This window comes from Mirounga leonina, unplaced genomic scaffold (genome assembly GCF_011800145.1).
Source record: "Mirounga leonina isolate KUSES-001 unplaced genomic scaffold, KU_Mleo_1.0 Mir_260, whole genome shotgun sequence".
NCBI classification, from domain to species: Eukaryota; Metazoa; Chordata; class Mammalia; order Carnivora; family Phocidae; genus Mirounga; species Mirounga leonina.
Window position 1 is genome coordinate 726,165 of NW_023270642.1, and position 19,425 is coordinate 745,589.

Consider the following 19,425-nt stretch of genomic DNA (forward strand, 5'->3'; position numbering starts at 1 on the left):
ACAGTAGAAGCTGTCTGGTCCAATCACCCCTCCCCTGAAGAATTTTATCTATAGCCCTTCTCAGGCCTGCTGAAAGAATAAAGGTGCTTATTTATTTTTCTGCTAAATCCAGAAAACAGTTAGAAATCTAAAGCATTAGAATTGTAAGAAAATACAATTTTGGTAAAATTAATACTTCATTCTTCTGAAGAAAGGCAAATAGAAGAGTGTCATAAATGAGCTTTTTAACCCCTTAAGGCAAAGAGAGCTAAAAACCCTCAAAACAAAAAAACCCCACAAAAAACACCAAACAAATCTTCACATCACTTACACAAGTACATATGTGATTATTCTCAGTCATAATATGTGCAAGTAGTCTCAAATCTTATTCTGTTCAATAGCTGGAAATATAAAAGCATTTTATTACTATTGGGATGTATAGAGCATTTTTGATTTAACTTTCTTCTCTTTATCTGAACATAGAACTGAATGAAATTTGAAAGCTGGGGGCGGGGTGGGAGTGGAGAAAGGAAATAAGTATGCGTTTCTGTCCCTGTTGCAGGTCAGCATCCCTAATTGTTATTTTGATGTGGATCAAAATTGTCGTTTTGATGTGGAGCTTTCAAATGGTGCATTAAATGAGAACTATGGGCATGGAAGACCCATCCACATCCTGGCTTTGGAATTTCCAGGGTATACCTTTTTCACCTTTGCAGGAGGTTGCCTTGAACATGCCAGACAAGTTTTAAACTGTGGGTTGTGCCAATTCTAAAGAACATACATTTTTCGCCCTGGGGCTTTCAAATTACGGTATGAGAGTTATTTAAAGCTTAGGAGTTCGTGTGTTACATTACACGCTGCATAAACGTAGCCATTGCTCCTAAATGTGAACATTAATGCACTCTGTAAAAGGTACAATTATTACCGCCGGGACAGAAATCTACAAACCCCACTAAAGGAATTTCTTAAAACTGCTATCATAAAATCTGTGCATGTTATGGATTTCATTAACATTTTACTCCCTGAGGATTCCCAATTGTATAATAACAGAAGTTCTTTAAATTTTAAATACCACAGACAGGAACAGCCTTTCACCCAAAACAGATGTGAAACCATCAACCTTGCCTTCTTATTGGTCCACAGATATGAAACTGGTTGGTAATTGATAGCTCTTAATGTGTTGTTGTTTAGGTTACAAAATTGGAAACTTAATAGTATTTTTCCCATGAAAAGATAAGGTAATAAGCAATAGGCAAGCTTTTCAAACACAGTTCCTTACTCTCCATTACTTGGAAGTGAAAATACACACACACACGCACACACACGCATTTGATTTACATACTGCAAAAAATTAAAATACGTCGGCAAAGGTCAGTGACACACAATGTCCAGGTGTGGAGGAGCTCATTTCAGTCTTATTTTTCCTAAATCTTGTCAACGATGACTTGTGATTTTATCCTTGTGTTTCCTTTCCTTAATCCAATCCTTATCAGTGCATTTGGAAGCCCAGGCCACAGTATTGTAAAATCACATCTGTATATATTTAGCTAAAGACAGTTCACTTTTAAAAGCTAAAAATAGTGAAGCTTAAGATAAATAAGCAAGGAGGTTTATGATGCTATTTTCCTGCATAAGGTAAACAGATGCATCAGTATTTTTGGAAAACAAAAGAACTACAATTCTGTTCAAATGATATCTTTGATAAGCTGTTGAAGTGACAACAAACAGCCAAGCAACCAATTTACTTTTTCTTTCAAAACAGTGATCAACCTTATTATTTAAAAAATGACTTGATTAGGACTTAGGGTGTCTTCTACACCAGTGGTTTTCAACCGAGGGTGATTTTTTTTTCCCCAATAGGACATTTGACAATGCCTGGAGACATTTTTGGCTGTCATAAGGAGGGGTGTGTGTGTGTGTGTGTGTGTGTATGTGTGTGTGTGTGTGTTACTGACTTCTAGTGGGTGAAGACCAGGGATACTGCTAAATATCCTATAACGCCCAGGATAGCCTCCACAACAAAGAATTATCTATTCTAAAATGTCAGTATTGTCCAGACCAAGAAAACCTGCTCTAGACACAATCCAATCATTGGTTTAAGTACAGCTTCCGCAGTGACTGTTCAATTTGATAGACATCACTTACCAATCACTGACTGAGCAGGTATACGCTGGGATATAAACGGTCTTCAGGATACCATCTTCAAAAAGGATCTAAATCCATTTTTGCATATTATTACAATTGAGCAACAACAAAGCAGGGGCAGCAAGGCTACTAAGATTTTAGTCCAGGTTCTGTCATTAACTTGCTATGTGGTCTTGCAAATCACTTAACCTCTGAACCTACGCAAAATAAGGAATTCAGACAAGATGACGTTTACATCTGCTTTTAGTCTTACATTTAAAGTTGAGCTATCCTGGAAAAAAAAACAATTCTTCTCTAGAATATAACTATGAATACTGGTTCCAAATAGACACAGCATAAAATAATAAGAAGCCAAAACTGTAAGCAAAATGGAATGTGTGTGGTATGCAAATTAATCTATTTTAAGTGTAATTCTAGCTGAACAGTTGTGGTTCTTTCAATATTATCTTTCCAGTGGTGCTTCATCATAAAAATCTAAGAGGTTTATTTAAATTTTATACATTTTCTTTAGGGTGTGTTGACAAGAAATACTAATTAGTAAAATCATTTGACTGATTTTTAAAACTGAATTAAGTGGTCGACTTAATCAAAATGGTTACAATCATCCTGGTATTTTCTGTATGACAAAACAATCAGTTAAAAATATCTAAAGAATTATGTCATATACTTATTCTGTGTTCCCCAAATCATATCCTCCTTTAAAGCAGCAAAAAACTCTGAATTTAATCCATCCCTACATGCATTTCCTATATGTATTTCCTTCAAATGACTTCCTATTACATGAGAAACCAAGGTACCAGAGAAAGCATTAGGAAAATTTCCTCGAGAGAGGAATTTTTGGAACAGGGACTTCCTGGGTGGAACCCTAGTCACTGAAAACTGACCTATGATGCACTAAGGATAGGACGTTAAGCATTCGTTTTATGCAGGAAGTAGAGGTCACTGCAGAATCAGGGTAAGACAACCAAAGGCTTACCTGGGGGATTTTTTAAAAAGCAAATTGTCTCCCTTCCAGATCAATGTTTCAGCTAAAATAGCATATTAATATTAGTTGCAACACACACACACACACACACACACACAGCACACCTGGGGAATAAACGTTCAGTTGAACAGCTGTATTTTCCCTAAATTTGCCAACATTATATTTTACATGCATCATTCCACATTTGGGTAAACCAGTGAGCTATTTTTGTCAGTTCTCTAGTTACACATTTATAAAGGATCATTTTATTGCAATTTCAGCAATTTACTAATGATTTGAATGAGATAATGTACCTTCTGAAGTGTCTGGTTTATAAGCAGCATGTTTACAATCAGGATAACCTGGCTCAATATATGTTCTGGATTAGTCAATTTAGCAAACGGAACCAATTTTGAATATAGCATACAGATTATAAACTTGCTAAAAACTAGCAATTGAATGAAAAGTCAAAAACTATTTCATTGGAGATACCTGTTCCATACTTAACACATTATTATGAGAACAAAAGATGTTTCCGGGAAGTTTTGAAGGAAAGAAAATTATATATGAAACTTGTTAAAATAGATGACATTCTAAAGCTTTAAGATAAATGACTCCAGTTTCTACTTTTAATTTTGGAAGGCAACTAACTTGAAAGATAAAAACCCAGGGTTCCAAATAACAAATTCTTTTCATTGAATGAGCAGCACTCCCTTCTCCCACCTAAGATTTGCTAAAAATGTGTAATAATTCCACGTGTCAGAGGGAATATTTCCAAGAACTCATGAGTTATTTCATTCCATTAGTTACTTACAGGGCATCCAGCTGGCCTCTCCTCAGCTCCTGAAATCAAGCCCACACCTTTAAATTAACTTTTGTCTCTGTTCTCAGTAAGTTGTAACTGTTAATTCTATTTCTGAATGATGACAGAGCCTGATGTTACTGGGAGATACAACACACAGCCCCGGAGGGATGTTGGGGGGAGCTTCTGGGAAGTGAACCTCCTGGCATTAGAGGAAAGCCCCTTGGGGCTGGGGGTTCTAGGAACCTGGCTATTTGAATACAAACTCCTCTGGGACCTGGCAGGCCCCACAACTTTGAAGGCTCTGTAGTTTTTCTCTGTAGAGGTGGAGTGGGGCAATTGCCCCGCTTACCTCATTTGAGGCAGCGTAAGGTGAAAAGCCCCACAATTCGAATGGTCAGAGAGCTACACAAAGGCCAGCTGAGCACTGGGCCTGTGTCAGGCCTGACCACAAGTGGTGATTCAGCAGCTGCTGTCTGCCTTCCAGACCTCTCGGTGCCCACTGACTCCATTCCCAAGTCTGAGGAAGGAAGTCCACGTCCTTTCCCACAAGTCGCATCTTTTCCCCACGTTGGGATTCATGAACCATTGAACTTCTCTGAACCTCTGTTCTCTCACGTGAAGATGGGGATGTGAATCTTTGGTCTATTTAACGTACATTTGAAGACTAAAATGGGCTGCGTCCAAAAAGGTGCTTTAATAAAGGAGAAGTGCTATAGAAACATAAGGCTTTGTTGTTAGAACACGTCTTACAATGAATTTTAAAATCCACAAAGCAACCTAAAGGCCTCCTGGATTTGGCCAGTTTCTCATACTGAGTGTGAACAAGGGCACCTACTGTCTTCGATGCTACAGTTGCCAGTGAGTAAACGGAATGTGCATGTGCTGTGTGGGTGTGTTCTGACTCAGTTCAGACTACCTCCTTTCCACACACTAAGGCCTTTTGCTGCTCATGTCTGCTTTCCAAGTTCCTTCAGTTAGAAAATGTGGAATATTATCCAAGAGAAATACATATAAGGCAAAGGGAAAACACAGAAACAAGCTTCCCCATAAAGTTAGCACTACCTCCTCTCTTCTGGAGTTTTCCTCCTCCTCATACTTCAGAATGAACATCTATGCAAGGAAATGTAGTAGAGAGAGAAGGCACTTTTGCTCCGGGGGCTTGCTGATGTATTCTTAGAGCTACAGAGTGTCTTCATGAGGCTTTCTTCTTCTGTGTGATTAATCAATGAGGGCTGTCTCACCAAACCAAACAGGATAGGGTTTAGGAGCCAACCGCTTTCGTTTTCTGCTTCTCTGGAATAAGTGAGGGCATAAATAATCTAGTACCCAAAATTTTCCCACAAAAGACAATGCCCCCAAATCTGGGGAAGAGCGGAATTCCAGCCTGAGTTGGTTTATCAAGTAATTCTATTTCTAAAGTCACTGGGGGTGTGGTAATCAATTAGTCCCTGGCGCCATTTTTATGTCTTTGGATCAACAAAGTTCATATCCCATCCAGGCATTTTATATCTTGCCTTTTTTCCCCCCTTGTCTCCTGGCATTTTAATCAGGGAAAAGTCACAGTTGTTTTGAGGAAAGCACTCCCAAGAGCTTTAATTAAAGTGAGAAGGATAAATCTGTTTACAGTGTGTGAACACTATCATTAATAAAACATTGAAATAATTAACGAATTAAATTCTGCATTGTGTGTGAATGGCTACACTTAGCATCTATAAGAACATGTTCCCTGAGCAGACAGTACGCAACGCACTTAGTATACAGAGAGGAGAAGAAAAACGGAGACTGCTTCTCTCCAAGATTCACAGTATCACGAATGGCTAGAGCTTGAATGGAGAAGCCTACAGTACCTTTATTTTTACAGGGGAAGAAACTCAGCTTCAGTGAAGTTAATGGCTTGCGCTCTAATGAGGTGCTCGAAAATGAAGAATTGTTACAGCACCACTGATATCCTGAGTCTTTACTTTGAATCCTTGATTGTTTAACCAGAAACAAAAGGAAGAAAAAGATTAAATTAACAATTAGATAAGCAGCTCTAGGACACAGGACAGAATGGCATACTCTGAAAAACATGGGCGAATTTCACAGTGTGATTAACTCTGCTGTGGACAATTAAGAGGTTTTAGCTGCTCAGGATATGAAGTGGCCTTTTGAGCAGGATATGACCATGTGCAAAGCTCCGAGCCGGGACTTCCCTTATGCCCCTTCCCACCAAACTGCCTCTTGACTTGTTTTTAAGCTTTCTGGCAGACAACAGATCTCACAGGAAGCCCCACGGTGGACGTTCATACCCATGGTTAACGACGCATTGTTTTTTTATGTCACTCAGTAATTTCCTAGAGAAAACAATGGCAACCAAAGACTGTTCCTGTCTTGAAGGAAAGTCGGCTTCCAATACTGCCTTATTAATTTAACACATGCAAGTGTTTGTCCTTGTTGCTACAGCAACATGTTTTGTGGGGTATATTTCATGCAAAATGTGAAGAAGTGGAAAAAGAAAACAAATACCATCCGCATACTGATGTGCATATAAACAGAAATGTATGTGCGCTAACTTTCCTGTGACTAGAGGTATGTGCCTCTTGCCCTCAGCCTCAATTATGCTTTACTTGTTGGTTAATTTAAAACATCTATCCAGAGAAAACAACAAGCCAACCACTTCCAAGGAGTTTCAGAAAAGCTGGAAACATATGAAATTATTCATAATTAGGTGATGGGTGACGATAAGAACCCCCACCACGTACGCAGACACAACAAGCATGGAAATGAGCCTGCTCAGCTCCAGAAAGAGCACAAGATAATTTTACCTCAAGGTGCACTGATGCTAAGTTTCTCTGACATTCATCTTCCATAGGGATGGAGAGGGCATAAAGGCACTGAATTCTAGGTTCAGAAACAGTAAGCACCCAGCTCATCTCGGTGCGTCTTCTCCCGAGGAAAAGCATAAAGGGAGTCGTGTCGCAAGATACACCTGAATTTATATGAAAGGTAACGCATGATAGAACAGAGCAGACCAACGTGTAAAGAAGCAGGTGTTGGGAGTCTGACAGCCCGGTCATTCACTGTGACCTTGGGCATTTACTAATCTCTCCGAACCTCAGTGTCCTCATTTTTAAAATGAGGATAATTGCACCTTGTTCCCAGGATCGCTGGGAGGATTAAATGCAAATATGTCAAGTACTCCGCAGAAGTTGGGCCCCATAGTAAACACTCAATAAATGATAACTATTCTATGAATGGCACAATTGTCATGAATGCTGTTCACCAAATTTCTAGCTCTCCTTCCTCCAGCACACATCGAATTGCTGCCCCTCAGAAGCTAAGTGTGGCCATGGGACGTGCTTTGGCAATGAAAATAGTGGAAGTGTTCTTCGAGGGGAACTTAAGAGCTAGCACGATGGCCGTCCTCTCTTTTTCCCTCTGCTTGGTGACAAGCAACGTTTGGGATGATGGCCACTCCCTCTGTCTGGGTCCTGGGGTGAGATGTGGAGCAGACCCCCAGCCGACTGGAGTTGAAGAGGGCAAGAAGCTTGAGCTTGAACTAAACCTCATTTTGGGGGGGCTTGATTACCTAGCTTCTCCTAACCATTGCTTTCTATGCTTTGGTGGAAAGAGTTGGGCCGTTTCAGATTTTTTTCTTCTGCCTAACTCCTGAGAATGATGTGAATCCTGTCCTGTTGACAAATGCTTTGTGAGAGCCCATTTTGTCTCCGTGTTTCTCCTGACATAGAATTGCCCTGCACAGAAGAATTGCTACAGTTGCAATTTCAGAACTCTTGCAAGACCACTGTCCCTAAATTATCTAGCACTCTCCACATTACCAATAGGACTACGTTACCATGCAAAGATGCTTAGCACTGCAAAATCCAAGCTCTCCTCTAGAGGCGCGTCTGTCAATCATATGGAACTATTTGTTGGTTTGGGGATGTGGAAAAACAAGTTGCCAAGAGCTATTTTGACATAGGCAAATTCATTTAACTTCTCACTTAATCTAGAGCTGGATTCAGCAATCCACAGGTACAAGTCTCATCTTTTCTCACTCTCGACACATTTCTCAGTGTTATCATTTAGAGGTTAGCAGGAGTTCAGTCTTCCGTAATAGGCCATTTCACTTTAAGTGTATGTTAAACTAATATTGACCTTCTCAAAGTAAAACAAAATCTGGTATTTGTGCTCAAAAGACTGAAGCAGCAATAGATGTAGAAAGTAGGGGATTAATCATCGTGGTTTTTTTCTTGCTTAGAAACTCTCTCTGGGAATTAGTCATTTTTATATATTTAGCAATGAATGTAAGTCAAGCTTTGCCTACTCTCTGAGAAGGAAGCCTGGATCCTTCAGCAAATAACTCTGTATAATTTGCCCACAGTTAAACCCCCACATCCAGATATGGATGTTTCATTTGACAGTGGGTGAAAAAGTCAAGAACATGAGCGTCAGGCCTTGGGTGGGAGTATCCAGACCTCAAGGCTGGAAAAGCTGAGGCATATTAGGAGTGGTGCCAAGGATGAGTCGGGGCAGGGGAGTCGTGGTGCAGGGGAGGAGAGTCTCTGGGGAATGTGAGACAAGGGCAGGGAAGGGAGGGCCAGGGCAAAGGAAGCAAAGCAGAAGCAACATCATAAGGATACAAATGTGTCCATTTCATACTTATATGTGTATATACATAATCCACAGAGACCCGAGCCCTCAATCAGACTGCTGCCTTGGGCATGTGCTATGTATACCTATAGGAAAAGTAAACCTCAACCCCTTTCTTCCCTTCTTCTACTCAGAACAAACAAACAAATAAGAAGCCTTATACTTAGATACAATTATTTCATGCAAGTCTGCTAGAGCTAATGTATTTCATCAAGGAAATAAAAATCTGTTGTAGGAGGAAGTGTATGAATAGAAAATGTGTAGTTGTGGGGAAAAATCAGATCTTTTAGTTGTTACCGAAGTGAGACATCTGTGCTCAAATTCTCTGAAGAGTTGTATATACGTATCTGAGAAAACAAATGCATTTTCAGGGACATCAACTGGGCCTGCTTTTCTCAGATTGTGGTGACGCGATGATCCTGCAGGGAGATTACACTCGGTACCCATTGTTCCTCTCTTCGCTTTTGAAGGCATTTGGAATGGCACTGTTTTTTTTCAGCAACCCTTCTAGATGACCTAAATCTTCCACCCTATGTGTGCCAGGTCTCGTGCTACGTACCTGTATCCACTCTCTGTAGGAGTCTTCCCCAGGAGTCCACCCGTTTTCGGGGTAGTTCAGGCGAGAACGTTCTGCAGACCAGTTGGTGCTATACTGGGAAGAAGCTGTGATTTGGTCAGAATGAATCTCCCCCGATTCCATGCCCAGCGCTTCCATACATTTGAAATCTGAAGGGGAAGTAAAAGGGCTCAAAGTCATCACAACATAAGGGACCCGACCGAGATGCATATTTCTTCTTATAATCTGGCAGACTAAAACCATTTTGATGTTCACCAACAATATCTTCCAGAAGATAACAGTGAAGGACTTACTGGGACGTAGCACTGATATGTGACAATAATAGTAATAATGGCAATAATTTTTAAAAGCAAGGCTATGAAGATCTCATAGTGATTAGTTATTTTCCTCACTGGACCTAGGTTGACAGAAATACTATTAGAAATTTATTAGGAAATAATGGGAATTTTTATTTATTTTCAAAGTTTAACATAGAAGCTATATTTAAATAAAATTTTACTATTTTCTTCAATATCTAATAAAAGTGAAAAAGACCCCATGTCTGTGTTATAATCCATATTTGGTGGACAGCAGACCTTAACTCTCTGTTTTTCAGATTCCTTGTATTTGGCACCCAGGCAACCTCTCCTTGACTCCCTTCATTCTCATGCCTCCTGCCTCTGGCCTGGGCATGATTATTCACGTCTTTAGTTTATATCATTAAAACACGGGAGTATCCATCAGAAGTAAACTGCAGTATCATATAGTCCCAAAGAGGACCACCACTTTACAACATAAAATAATAACACTCACAATGATGACGATGAATCACAAAAGCATGTATTCCATTAGGCCTCATATACTCAGTGAAACAATGAAATATGACATTGATATGAAATATGATAAAGGGAGATTAATAATCAACTTTAGGAAATGTGAATCTAAAGTGCTAAGGTGAAAAAAAGCTTTAGAGATTAAAGATTCTCAACGATCAAGAAAACTCTCAATTAACCAAACTTCCACATTTTCTGAATGTTTTATCATAATAGATAAAGTTTTAGGGCATAAAATGTTTTCTTTCACCGGTTTCATACTTTTAAGCTTAGGTTTGTTATTTTGTAATAGAAATATTTATAGACACAAAGATACATAGATTAATTAATCAAATTAAGTACAAATAAGATTTTGTGATTTAATTGGCCTTTTTATCTTTCAGTAAGATCTGGTAAAAAAGAGACTAGCCTGTAGGACAGGTCTCCAAACATCCCCCGTCCTCTTTGCTACAGCATCTATCCTGTAAGCCTGCCCTGTCAATAAACCACCACATATGTGTTCCTATCATGTCTGATTGAAACCTGTCCATCTATGATTCTCAACCCAATACACATTCAAGGGTGCCAGACAGGTGGTCTGGCTATAACTTAGCGAAGAGGATGGGGGATGTTTGGAGACCTGTCCTACAGGCTAGGTCATATACAACCTAAAGCTAGATATGTTGAAACACTCAATTTTATTCATTGTTCTTTCTGATGTTTTCCTTGGGCCCTTGAAAGAGCCGGACACCACATGGAAGGGTTGAGTTTGTTGAGTTGCGTATTTTAATAAGATGCGAAACATATTACTTTCTCTTTCTTTTGTGGAAAGTTAGATCAGGAATTGAAACATGCTTCTTTTACACAAATATCCACTTCTATTCACATAAGAAAGAAAAACAAAATGGCTTCCGTCTGGGTCTTCATAACCCAAACCATATGTGTTAGCATCTATCCTATAAGCCTGCCCTGTCAATAAGCCACCACATATGTGTTCCTGTCACTTCTGATTGAAGCCTGTCCATCTATGATTCTCAACCCAATACACATTCAAGGGTGCCAGACAGGTCTGGCTATAGTTCATTGTTTCAGGGCCCTGTTTTGCCATTTTCCATTTTCTCCCATAATTTCAGAGGCTTACAAGCAGCCTTCTCATCCACGATTTTCTTAAGAAGGCACACCAAATAGTTTTTCCTATTGATGTTCATAAAAACCATTTAAAAGAGAAAAACAAATACTTGGCACTCCAATTCACAAAGCATTTCTTTAGTGTTTCCTGTGGCCACAAGGTGTGTGAGGAGGAATAACAGGGAGTGTTTACCACAGCGCTTTGCAAGATGAAGAAATACTGACCTTCTGAGACACTGCTCTGCAAGACACTGTAGTTTGCTGAGAAGCCTTCTTTTGCGATTGCACTGTCAGTATAAAAAACCATGGAGAGAATGCCTGATGAGGAACGGATCCGACCTGGTGTCTTCTGTCCACAGTAACGCCCAATGTGAGGGCCAACTAGAAAGGGAGAAATGCAGAGAACATTTAAATATCTTTTGTTCCACAGCAGATGCAAGAATAACCATTTGCGAACATGGGTCCCTGCAGAACCCAGAAGTGTTTTCTTACCCAAAGCAAGCCTTCCCTGGTTAATTGGTTTGCAATGAACATACTGGTCAGGTTTGTGGAGAGGATTTTAAAGTGTGCTCAGAAGGGCAATCACAAATGTAACTACATTTCTCACTGAGCAGGACTGTGTTTAGGAACAGAATCGAAATGCTTGCTTCAACTGCAAAGTATGAGATTTGGGCCGTCAAGGGGCACCTTGACATTCATCTCCAGGACCAGACTGCACACACTGCCCAGTGCTGAGATTCCAGAGATGCTGTGATCACCGAGGGTTCCTGAAGTTGCCTTACTCAACTTCTCCCACACTAGGAGGAGATCCTGGGAACTGGTCCTGGATGGAACCAGACCAGTATCAGGAATATGATCCAGCAGTGAGTAACCCTGATGTCCTTCTTCATTCCATCTTTTAGTCCTGGAGCTTTATTACAAGGAACATCACAGACTTGGACAAAGGATGATGTCCTACTCAGGGCTCTATCTACAGGCTAATTAATAATTGTAACAGTTGAAAAAAATACAAGCTACAGATACCAATAATTTATACATAACAATAAGTTGTAAACAAAACGAAAAGAAAAAGCATCTGACTTTTCTTCCAGTTTTTTCTTTCCCAAATGTAAGAGAAGTGACTGCATTGCACTTGTGTCCTGTGGCCAAAAGACGGCCCAACGCAGCCATTAGACTATGGGAAAAAAGGAAGGACCCAAGGCAGTGAAAGATTGGGAACACTGATTAATTTTGATAAGTCAAACTGCTGTTTGGCTTAAATTGGCCACCCCTTTATTGAAGAGCTTTTAGATAAACCTTGGCAATTAGTAATTGTGAGTTGCCTTATAGACAGTACACAAGCCCTCTGGGCTTGGAGAACTTTCCAATTCCCTGTCCAGATCATCAACAAGGCAAAAAAGAAAAAAAAAAAAAATCCCCTTTTCTGTAGGTTTTTTTTTTTTTTTTTTTTTTTTGCACATATGGTAAAAACATACCAGATGGTTTGGGCTTAGAAGGACAATCTGGTGTGGACCATTTTCCCCTCCAAGAAATCCATGGTTCTCTGCATTTCAAGTAAGAGTTATTGCTTTGTTCAAGGAAGCACAGTAGGTGGACCCCTCTCTGGAGGGATGGGGACACAGTGTGCCAAGGCCTGTGTGTGTAACTTGGATGCAGAAGGCAGCTGATGGGGACTAGGAGAAGCTTCAAATGTGATTGAAAAAGTGAGCCTCAGAAGAGCTGATCTCCCTGGAGCCGCACGTACCCGCTGAGTTCCTGGTAGGCAGCTGGCTAGTCTGAGCACCCTGCTTTTTAGAGTACTCAGATCCTTGGCTAACAGGTTTTCAGCTCTTGGCCAACCCACTTAAAACAGAATAAAACAAAACAAAACAAAAAAACTCAAAAAACAAAAAAACCAACCAAAGTGTTTCCACATTTGAGTTAGTGTAAAGTGGTTACATTGAATATCTGATAACTTCTCCATGCATTCACAGTAATTGATTTGATTGAGTTCTAAGAATTTTCTCTACTGAAACCCCTCGCTCTCCAGCAACCAAACATTGTGTGTGTGTGTGTAGACTGCTTTATCATGAAGAAAACAAGGACATAGCCCATTAGTGGCATCGATATACCTATTATCTACAGGGCACCACGTGGTCATGAACAGTGGCTCTGCATCATGGGAAGAAAATGTTGTTATATCAGACTTCCCAGCTGGCAGAAGAAAGCATCTCAGGAGATGAAACTCTGTTTTGTTTCTCTTCAGCTTTAATCTGAGCCTCAGGTTCTTCTACAAGTGTTAGTTGTTTGCCAGATTTTCTTTCTTTCTTTCTTTTTTTTTAAAGATTTTATTTATTTATTTGACAGAGAGAGACACAGCGAAAGAGGGAACACAAGCAGGGGGAGTGGGAGAGAGAGAAGCAGGCTTCCCACCAAGCAGGGAGCCCGATGTGGGACTGGATCCCAGGACCCTGGGATCATGACCTGAGCTGAAGGCAGACGCTTAATGACTGAACCACCCAGGCGCCCCATGTTTGCCAGATTTTCTTCATCCTGAATGAATTCAACACTTTTTTTTCTTCCCTATGGAATGCAAAGTTGCCCATGACACATTCATGAAAACATCATGCTAGAGCCATGAACTCAGGTCTTTCTTTTCCTCACAAATAATCCCATTTCTGATCTACAATCTTAACGAGAGGCCCAGAGTCCATTCATATGCTCTCACTCTTTTCCCTCGTTTAAATTCTATTATTGTGGCTTCATAACTTTCCTTTTCTTTAGTCTGTGGGCAAACTTTGACAGCCTGAGTCCTTGGAGGCATTCTCTAATCCCCACAGCCACTGACCCCTCCAAGAATACAAGTGCACAAGGGAAGCTGCCTTGCCCCCTTAAGCTGCAGATTCTTCCCCTCCACTACCACCCCATTCCTCTGGGGAAGGGAGGGGAGGGGAAGTCCCTTTGAAAGAGCAAACAGAAGAGAACTTGTCTAATGCAGACTCATAATTTAGAGAGTCTCCATGACTCACTGGTTTATAATGTTTAAGACATGCTGGGTAAATCTGCCTTCTGTCCTTTAGAACATTGCCCCCGGACAGCAGTGCGCAACTCTCTTTAGGAGCCCTCGAGATATGAGAGTGAAAAGGCTTTTTCGACCATCAGACAAAGAAGTATTGAATTTTCCTGAACAACAGCAAGACCTTAGCTGAGCAAGCTAATGCAATATTGATCTGAGCAAGAGTGGATGCAGTATTCCTATCCATCTCCTGTGTGTGCTCATTTGTGTATTTACATGAACACAGCTATTGGATTTCCTACTTCCGTTATTGTAGACCCAAAGGCCAAGGACATGAATGGAAACTGTCACAAAAACAGCAGTAGAACTCAAAAATTGTATTCTTGAATAATTTAAGCAAGCAATGTGTGCTAAGCAATCTCTTGTGGGGACAGTAGGTCCACAGTGATCATATCTTTTCAGGTGTGAAGGCAATACAGTATTTATGCTGTTTAAAGGATATACCAGCAACCCTGAATGGCAGTACCCTGTTCTCTGTATTTTTCCATTAATCTTTCCAGTAATTATAACCCCACCTCTGAATCAGAAAACTTGCTTTCTGCCCCCTTTCTATATGGATAAAAAAGGGCAGGAATCTACTATGAAGATGTACTTTTAAAATGAGACATTCTGAATAACTAAACAAGGAAGGGAATCATTTTGAAAAGGTACAAAATAGACCATGTACTCTTCTCCTACAATAGTAAACTTTTTGTTGGAGAATATCTGGACTTTGCAACTCTTCCCCAGAAAAAAAATGTGCACATTTGTGTCATTTATATTTTGGAATGTGTATATTTTGTGCTGATATCACTTTTATATTTCTATCTCAGAAGGTTAATTTTAATATTAATAGTAAGTCAATAAAAACCAAACAGAACTCAATCTAGTTTTCATGAAACCTATTCCTCAAATAGTTGATAATTTTTGGAATGTAGGTAACAACTGCATTTCCAGTTCTTTGGCCCAGCCTAGATGGAAAGCTGACTTCATGCATGCCCACACCATGTGAGCTAAGCATTCGTGTTTGGCTCCATAATTCAGCACAAACATTTGCAACACCCACCAGGGTGGCACGCTCAGCTCATGGCTCACAAACCATATGTAAACTTCCACCAATTACTTCAGGGTCGCTACTTGTGAATCCGTGGAGCTTCAGAGAGTGATACATGGGGATGTGTGATTCACCCCGTGCATGCCTCGGATTTTGAGTTCGGGAGTAAAATTGCTTTTCTTCAAAGTCAATCTGAATCAATGAATAGCTTTCAATTACTTAGTCATCTCATTCAATGTGTATGATAAAACGCAACCTAAAAATCACTTGATGGTTGAAAGCCTTCAGCATGTTCTGGTTGTTGTTTTTAGAAGGGGTATCAAAGAGTAAAAGCAGTTTTGTTGGCAAGGAACTGTATGTGTTGAACTAGTATGACAAAAATGTTTCTAGTGCCACTGACAAGAAACCCAGGAGGGGCAGTCTGCCATTTTGCCTAAAAACAAGAGAGCTGTTTTTGCTGGCGTAGGCTGGACGAAGCCAGATAAGTTTTAACAAATATACAAACACAGTTTTCACATTCCAAGGCCAGTTTTCTCTGGGAATAAGTCAAGTGCACCATAGTTTAAAACATGAGAATTGCAAGGCTGATAACTCTTATTGTTAATTGTTCCTCGCTTCAACTCAGTGATTTTCTAGAGCCAGAAAATTACTACTTTGAAAAACCCTTGACACTAATAACAATGTGCTTCTTTCTGAAAGTATTCTAAATAAGTTGGTTGATTGGACCTCCTTTTCAGATGTCAATTTAAATGTAAGTTCTGGAAAGGAAGGCTGCAAATTTGGGTTGTGAACAAACAAACCCATTATTAAATGTTCCAACTATTATTACAATACTATTATAATATTGTTTTCCTAATTATCAGATTGAATACTTGGAAATCAATCAGCACTCTGTTTGGGCAAATCTCATTACTTAATGAATGAGTTTCGATAAGATCATCATAACCCTATTTATATAGTAATAGACCAAAGAAGAAACTAAACCAGTGATAGCTCACCCATTTACTCCAATGACAATATAAGCTTTCTCTAAACCCAGTTTATCTCCATTGCTGTTTACTGCTGAGGAACACAGCTGAATTGAATTACCTTGATAATTTTAATGTCATTTCAAAGGCAAAGGCAATCTCTTTCACGTGATACTTGCCCTTCATTTACAATTTAATATTTATTTAAATATTCCTCCCTCCAGCCTGATCATAATATCTGACTTTATTTTATAGATGGTTATACATCTCTAACTGCATGATTTGTACGAACTTCCAAGCTGCCCTTTCTGATCTGTGTAGAGTGTGTTCTCTAGAGAAATCTTAATATTAAACCAGACTAAACACAAGACAAGTAATGCAGCTGCAACAAATTATTTGATATTATCTCCCTCTGTTCAGGATTTGGGTGTGTATTTTTGCCATTCACCTCCTAATTCACAAGGAATCAAATGGAAAACTTTCATTTAGCTGTCCACATGGCTACCCACCCCCTTCTTCAAATCTTTACTAAAATGGCATTTTTTGTAATAAGGCTGAACCTGACCACCTTATTTAAAATTTCAACCTACACATCCCTCTTCCTAACCCTAGCACTTTTCATGCTTTTGCTCTCCTCTACTTTTTCTTTCTTTCCATTTTTGCTGCTGTTGTTGTTTATAGAACTTCTCACCTTCTGACATTCCAGTCACATAATTCATTCATCTATAATGTGTATTGTTTATTGTCCCGTTCCCCTGGCAGAACTGAAACTCTGAGAGGGCAGTCATCTTTGATTGTTCTATTTAGCAGGTGGCTAGATCAGTGCCTGGTACGTGGTAGGTGTTCAGTCAATATTTTTAAAATGTAGGATGAATTTAGATGATAAGAGCAATGTAGATAGAGGATGTTTTGAGGCGATTCAAATTGCCAAAGATAAAAATTCCCTAGGAGCAGACAAGGAATCTGTCTAAATTAGCAATGCCCCCCACCCCCCCAAAATTAGGAATGTTCAAACATTCTCATTCCTTTTCTAAATTTCTAAATTTTTGGTAACTACGTAACAGACGCACATTTCCCCCTTAAAATTATATCAAGTACTTAACCTCTCTGGTCCTTAGTCTCTGCATTTGTAAAGTGAATGGTTTGACTTAATTGCTCTCTTAGGGTCTATGAATTAATGACCAGTAGGAAGGTCAATGAAATGAGCAAAATACTTTAGTCAGGAAAACCACGTGTTGGTCCCAATTCTACCACACACACATGCACACAAATGCTATGACACCATATGTATAATCTTTCATGGCCTCAGTTTCCTTATCTATAAAATGAAGAAATTGGACAAGATAATTACTGTCTTTTAAGTTCAAATATTTCATCGCTGCTGTGCATAAAGAGAGTTACCATTTTGGTTTCTTTTCCCTCCTCCTTTTGAGCTATTTTTTTTTTTCAAATGATGCATGTATCATGACACTTGTAAAAGGATCCGAGTGCCCTTCCCCCAGATTCTTCCCTTTTTGGGATGCTTCCTGCCCTTCTTACCATCAGGGAATCCATCCCAGATTTCTAGCCGGTCATAGCGACAGAACATCCCCCCCGGAGGATTTGAGTCGAGCTCCAGGTCAAAGCTTTCAAATTCCAGGATAATCTCTGACATCTTTGGTGCAAAGATAATATAAGTGCATTCAAGGCTGTTGGGATATTTTTCAGGGAATCCAGGCGACTTTATCACTCCATTAGGTGCTGTGTAATTCTGGGAACATTCAGGACCTGTGAGTAAAAGAAAAGAAGGAGCAAAGTGAAAATCCCACTCACACGACTTCACCGAGAAATAACCTGAGCAAAGGCAGCATATCTTTCTAATAAAAGCTCACTATTATAATCACTGTCCCAATCATTCATTATCAGCCTTTTCATAGGAGTGATAGGTATGGAAAGTCAAGTTCAGATTTATTGTGTTCCCCTTAGTTTTCCATTTGTGTGAAGCAATTTAAAAACTTCTGCTGTTGCAGAGGAAAAAAATGACAAATATAAAATCATGTGGGAACAATGAATGAGTAAGCTACAGAAATCTCGACAGAGCCCTAGAGAAATAATTATAGCCCCTTCAAGCTTGAATCTTTAAATCTTGAGGCTGACAGCCCTTTATTGGTGAAATAGAACATTTACAAAGGCGAGGGAGAGAATTCAGTGGAGGGAGTTTGGGTTTCAGATTCCTACACCAGTGACTCAGTAACTCTGCCAGATGTGACCTATGCCTCTTTGACAAACTAAATGTGAAAGGTAATTCGTACATGTACCCAGGGTGAGTGACTCATTCTGAGTGGTGTTGACACAGGTGTGCCGGTAAAGTGTGGCTGTTAGTGAGGGCACGATAAACTGTGATTACAGGCCGTGTTGCTAGAAGTCACTTGATATCAATGTTGACATCGTTGCCTTCCCCAAAGTATCAGATACAGCGCCATTCTAAAATTATTTTTTAATATATATGTGTGGGTGTATAATGTGTATATTTATAGAGCATAATTTTAATGACTAGTCAGTGTTATCAATACAAATTATGGTAATTTGTAATTTAAATTGGTCAAGCTCATACACACATATATTGCAAGTTGACCTTTTGACGGTACGGATGACCACAATTTCAGTTCACGGCATCCAGGACCACATGGGGTGGTCCTCACCACCATTGAAAATGGCCCATCTGCAAGACTGTGAGCACCTCAACTTGGCCCTTTCCACTGCCACCACTGCCATGATTTTCAAAGAGATCTTAAGACTCTCCTGGAATCAGAGATGACTTGACCCTTTTGAACCTCAAATCCAACCTGGGGGAATGTCCAATTCAACAATTCTTTTCCTGGGCCATTGTCTCACTGATGGGCATCCTGTGATGGTATGCATGGGTTCAACCCTAAATAAGGAGGTTTGCTGAGAGTGTTCACAACTAAATATTCTCCCACAGAGCCAAGTACTTTAGAGGCAACAGTGTGGTCATCAATACAGATTAAATTTAACTAGCAGATCTCTATTTTTAGTGTCTAGGGTTGGTAGACTGAATCTCCACCTCAGTGCATCTGGCAGCCTTTTGAAGAAACAAATCAATTTCTTGCTCCCCATGTACATATTAGATGTCTATGGCCCTGGAGATGCAGAAGAATAAAACGTATTAACTGTGCACAATAAACCTGGCCTGTAGAGGTCTGACTTGTTTAAAATGCCTCTGAAAGCCTTTTCAGATGTGGCTCACCCTTCACCATGATGGCTTCAGATACTTATCTATTTGATTATAGTTAAAGTTACTAACATGTGGCATTTTACCATGTCAATTACAGGTGAGAAGATTATGAA

General features: G+C 39.8%; 1 protein-coding gene across 4 annotated transcripts in view; it reads right to left on the minus strand.

Annotated features, from left to right (window-relative positions):
* NRP1 (neuropilin 1) overlaps window positions 1–19,425 on the minus strand; it is a 135,991-nt gene that overhangs the window by 55,652 nt on the left and 60,914 nt on the right. For all 4 annotated transcript variants that reach the window (XM_035029533.1, XM_035029532.1, XM_035029530.1 and 1 more), the window contains exons 4-6: window positions 17,617–17,844; window positions 11,247–11,402; window positions 9,085–9,251 (exon numbers count right to left, since the gene is read on the minus strand). In XM_035029533.1, the coding sequence (XP_034885424.1) occupies window positions 9,085–9,251; window positions 11,247–11,402; window positions 17,617–17,844 (551 nt within the window). The remainder of the gene's footprint in view (window positions 1–9,084; window positions 9,252–11,246; window positions 11,403–17,616; window positions 17,845–19,425) is intronic.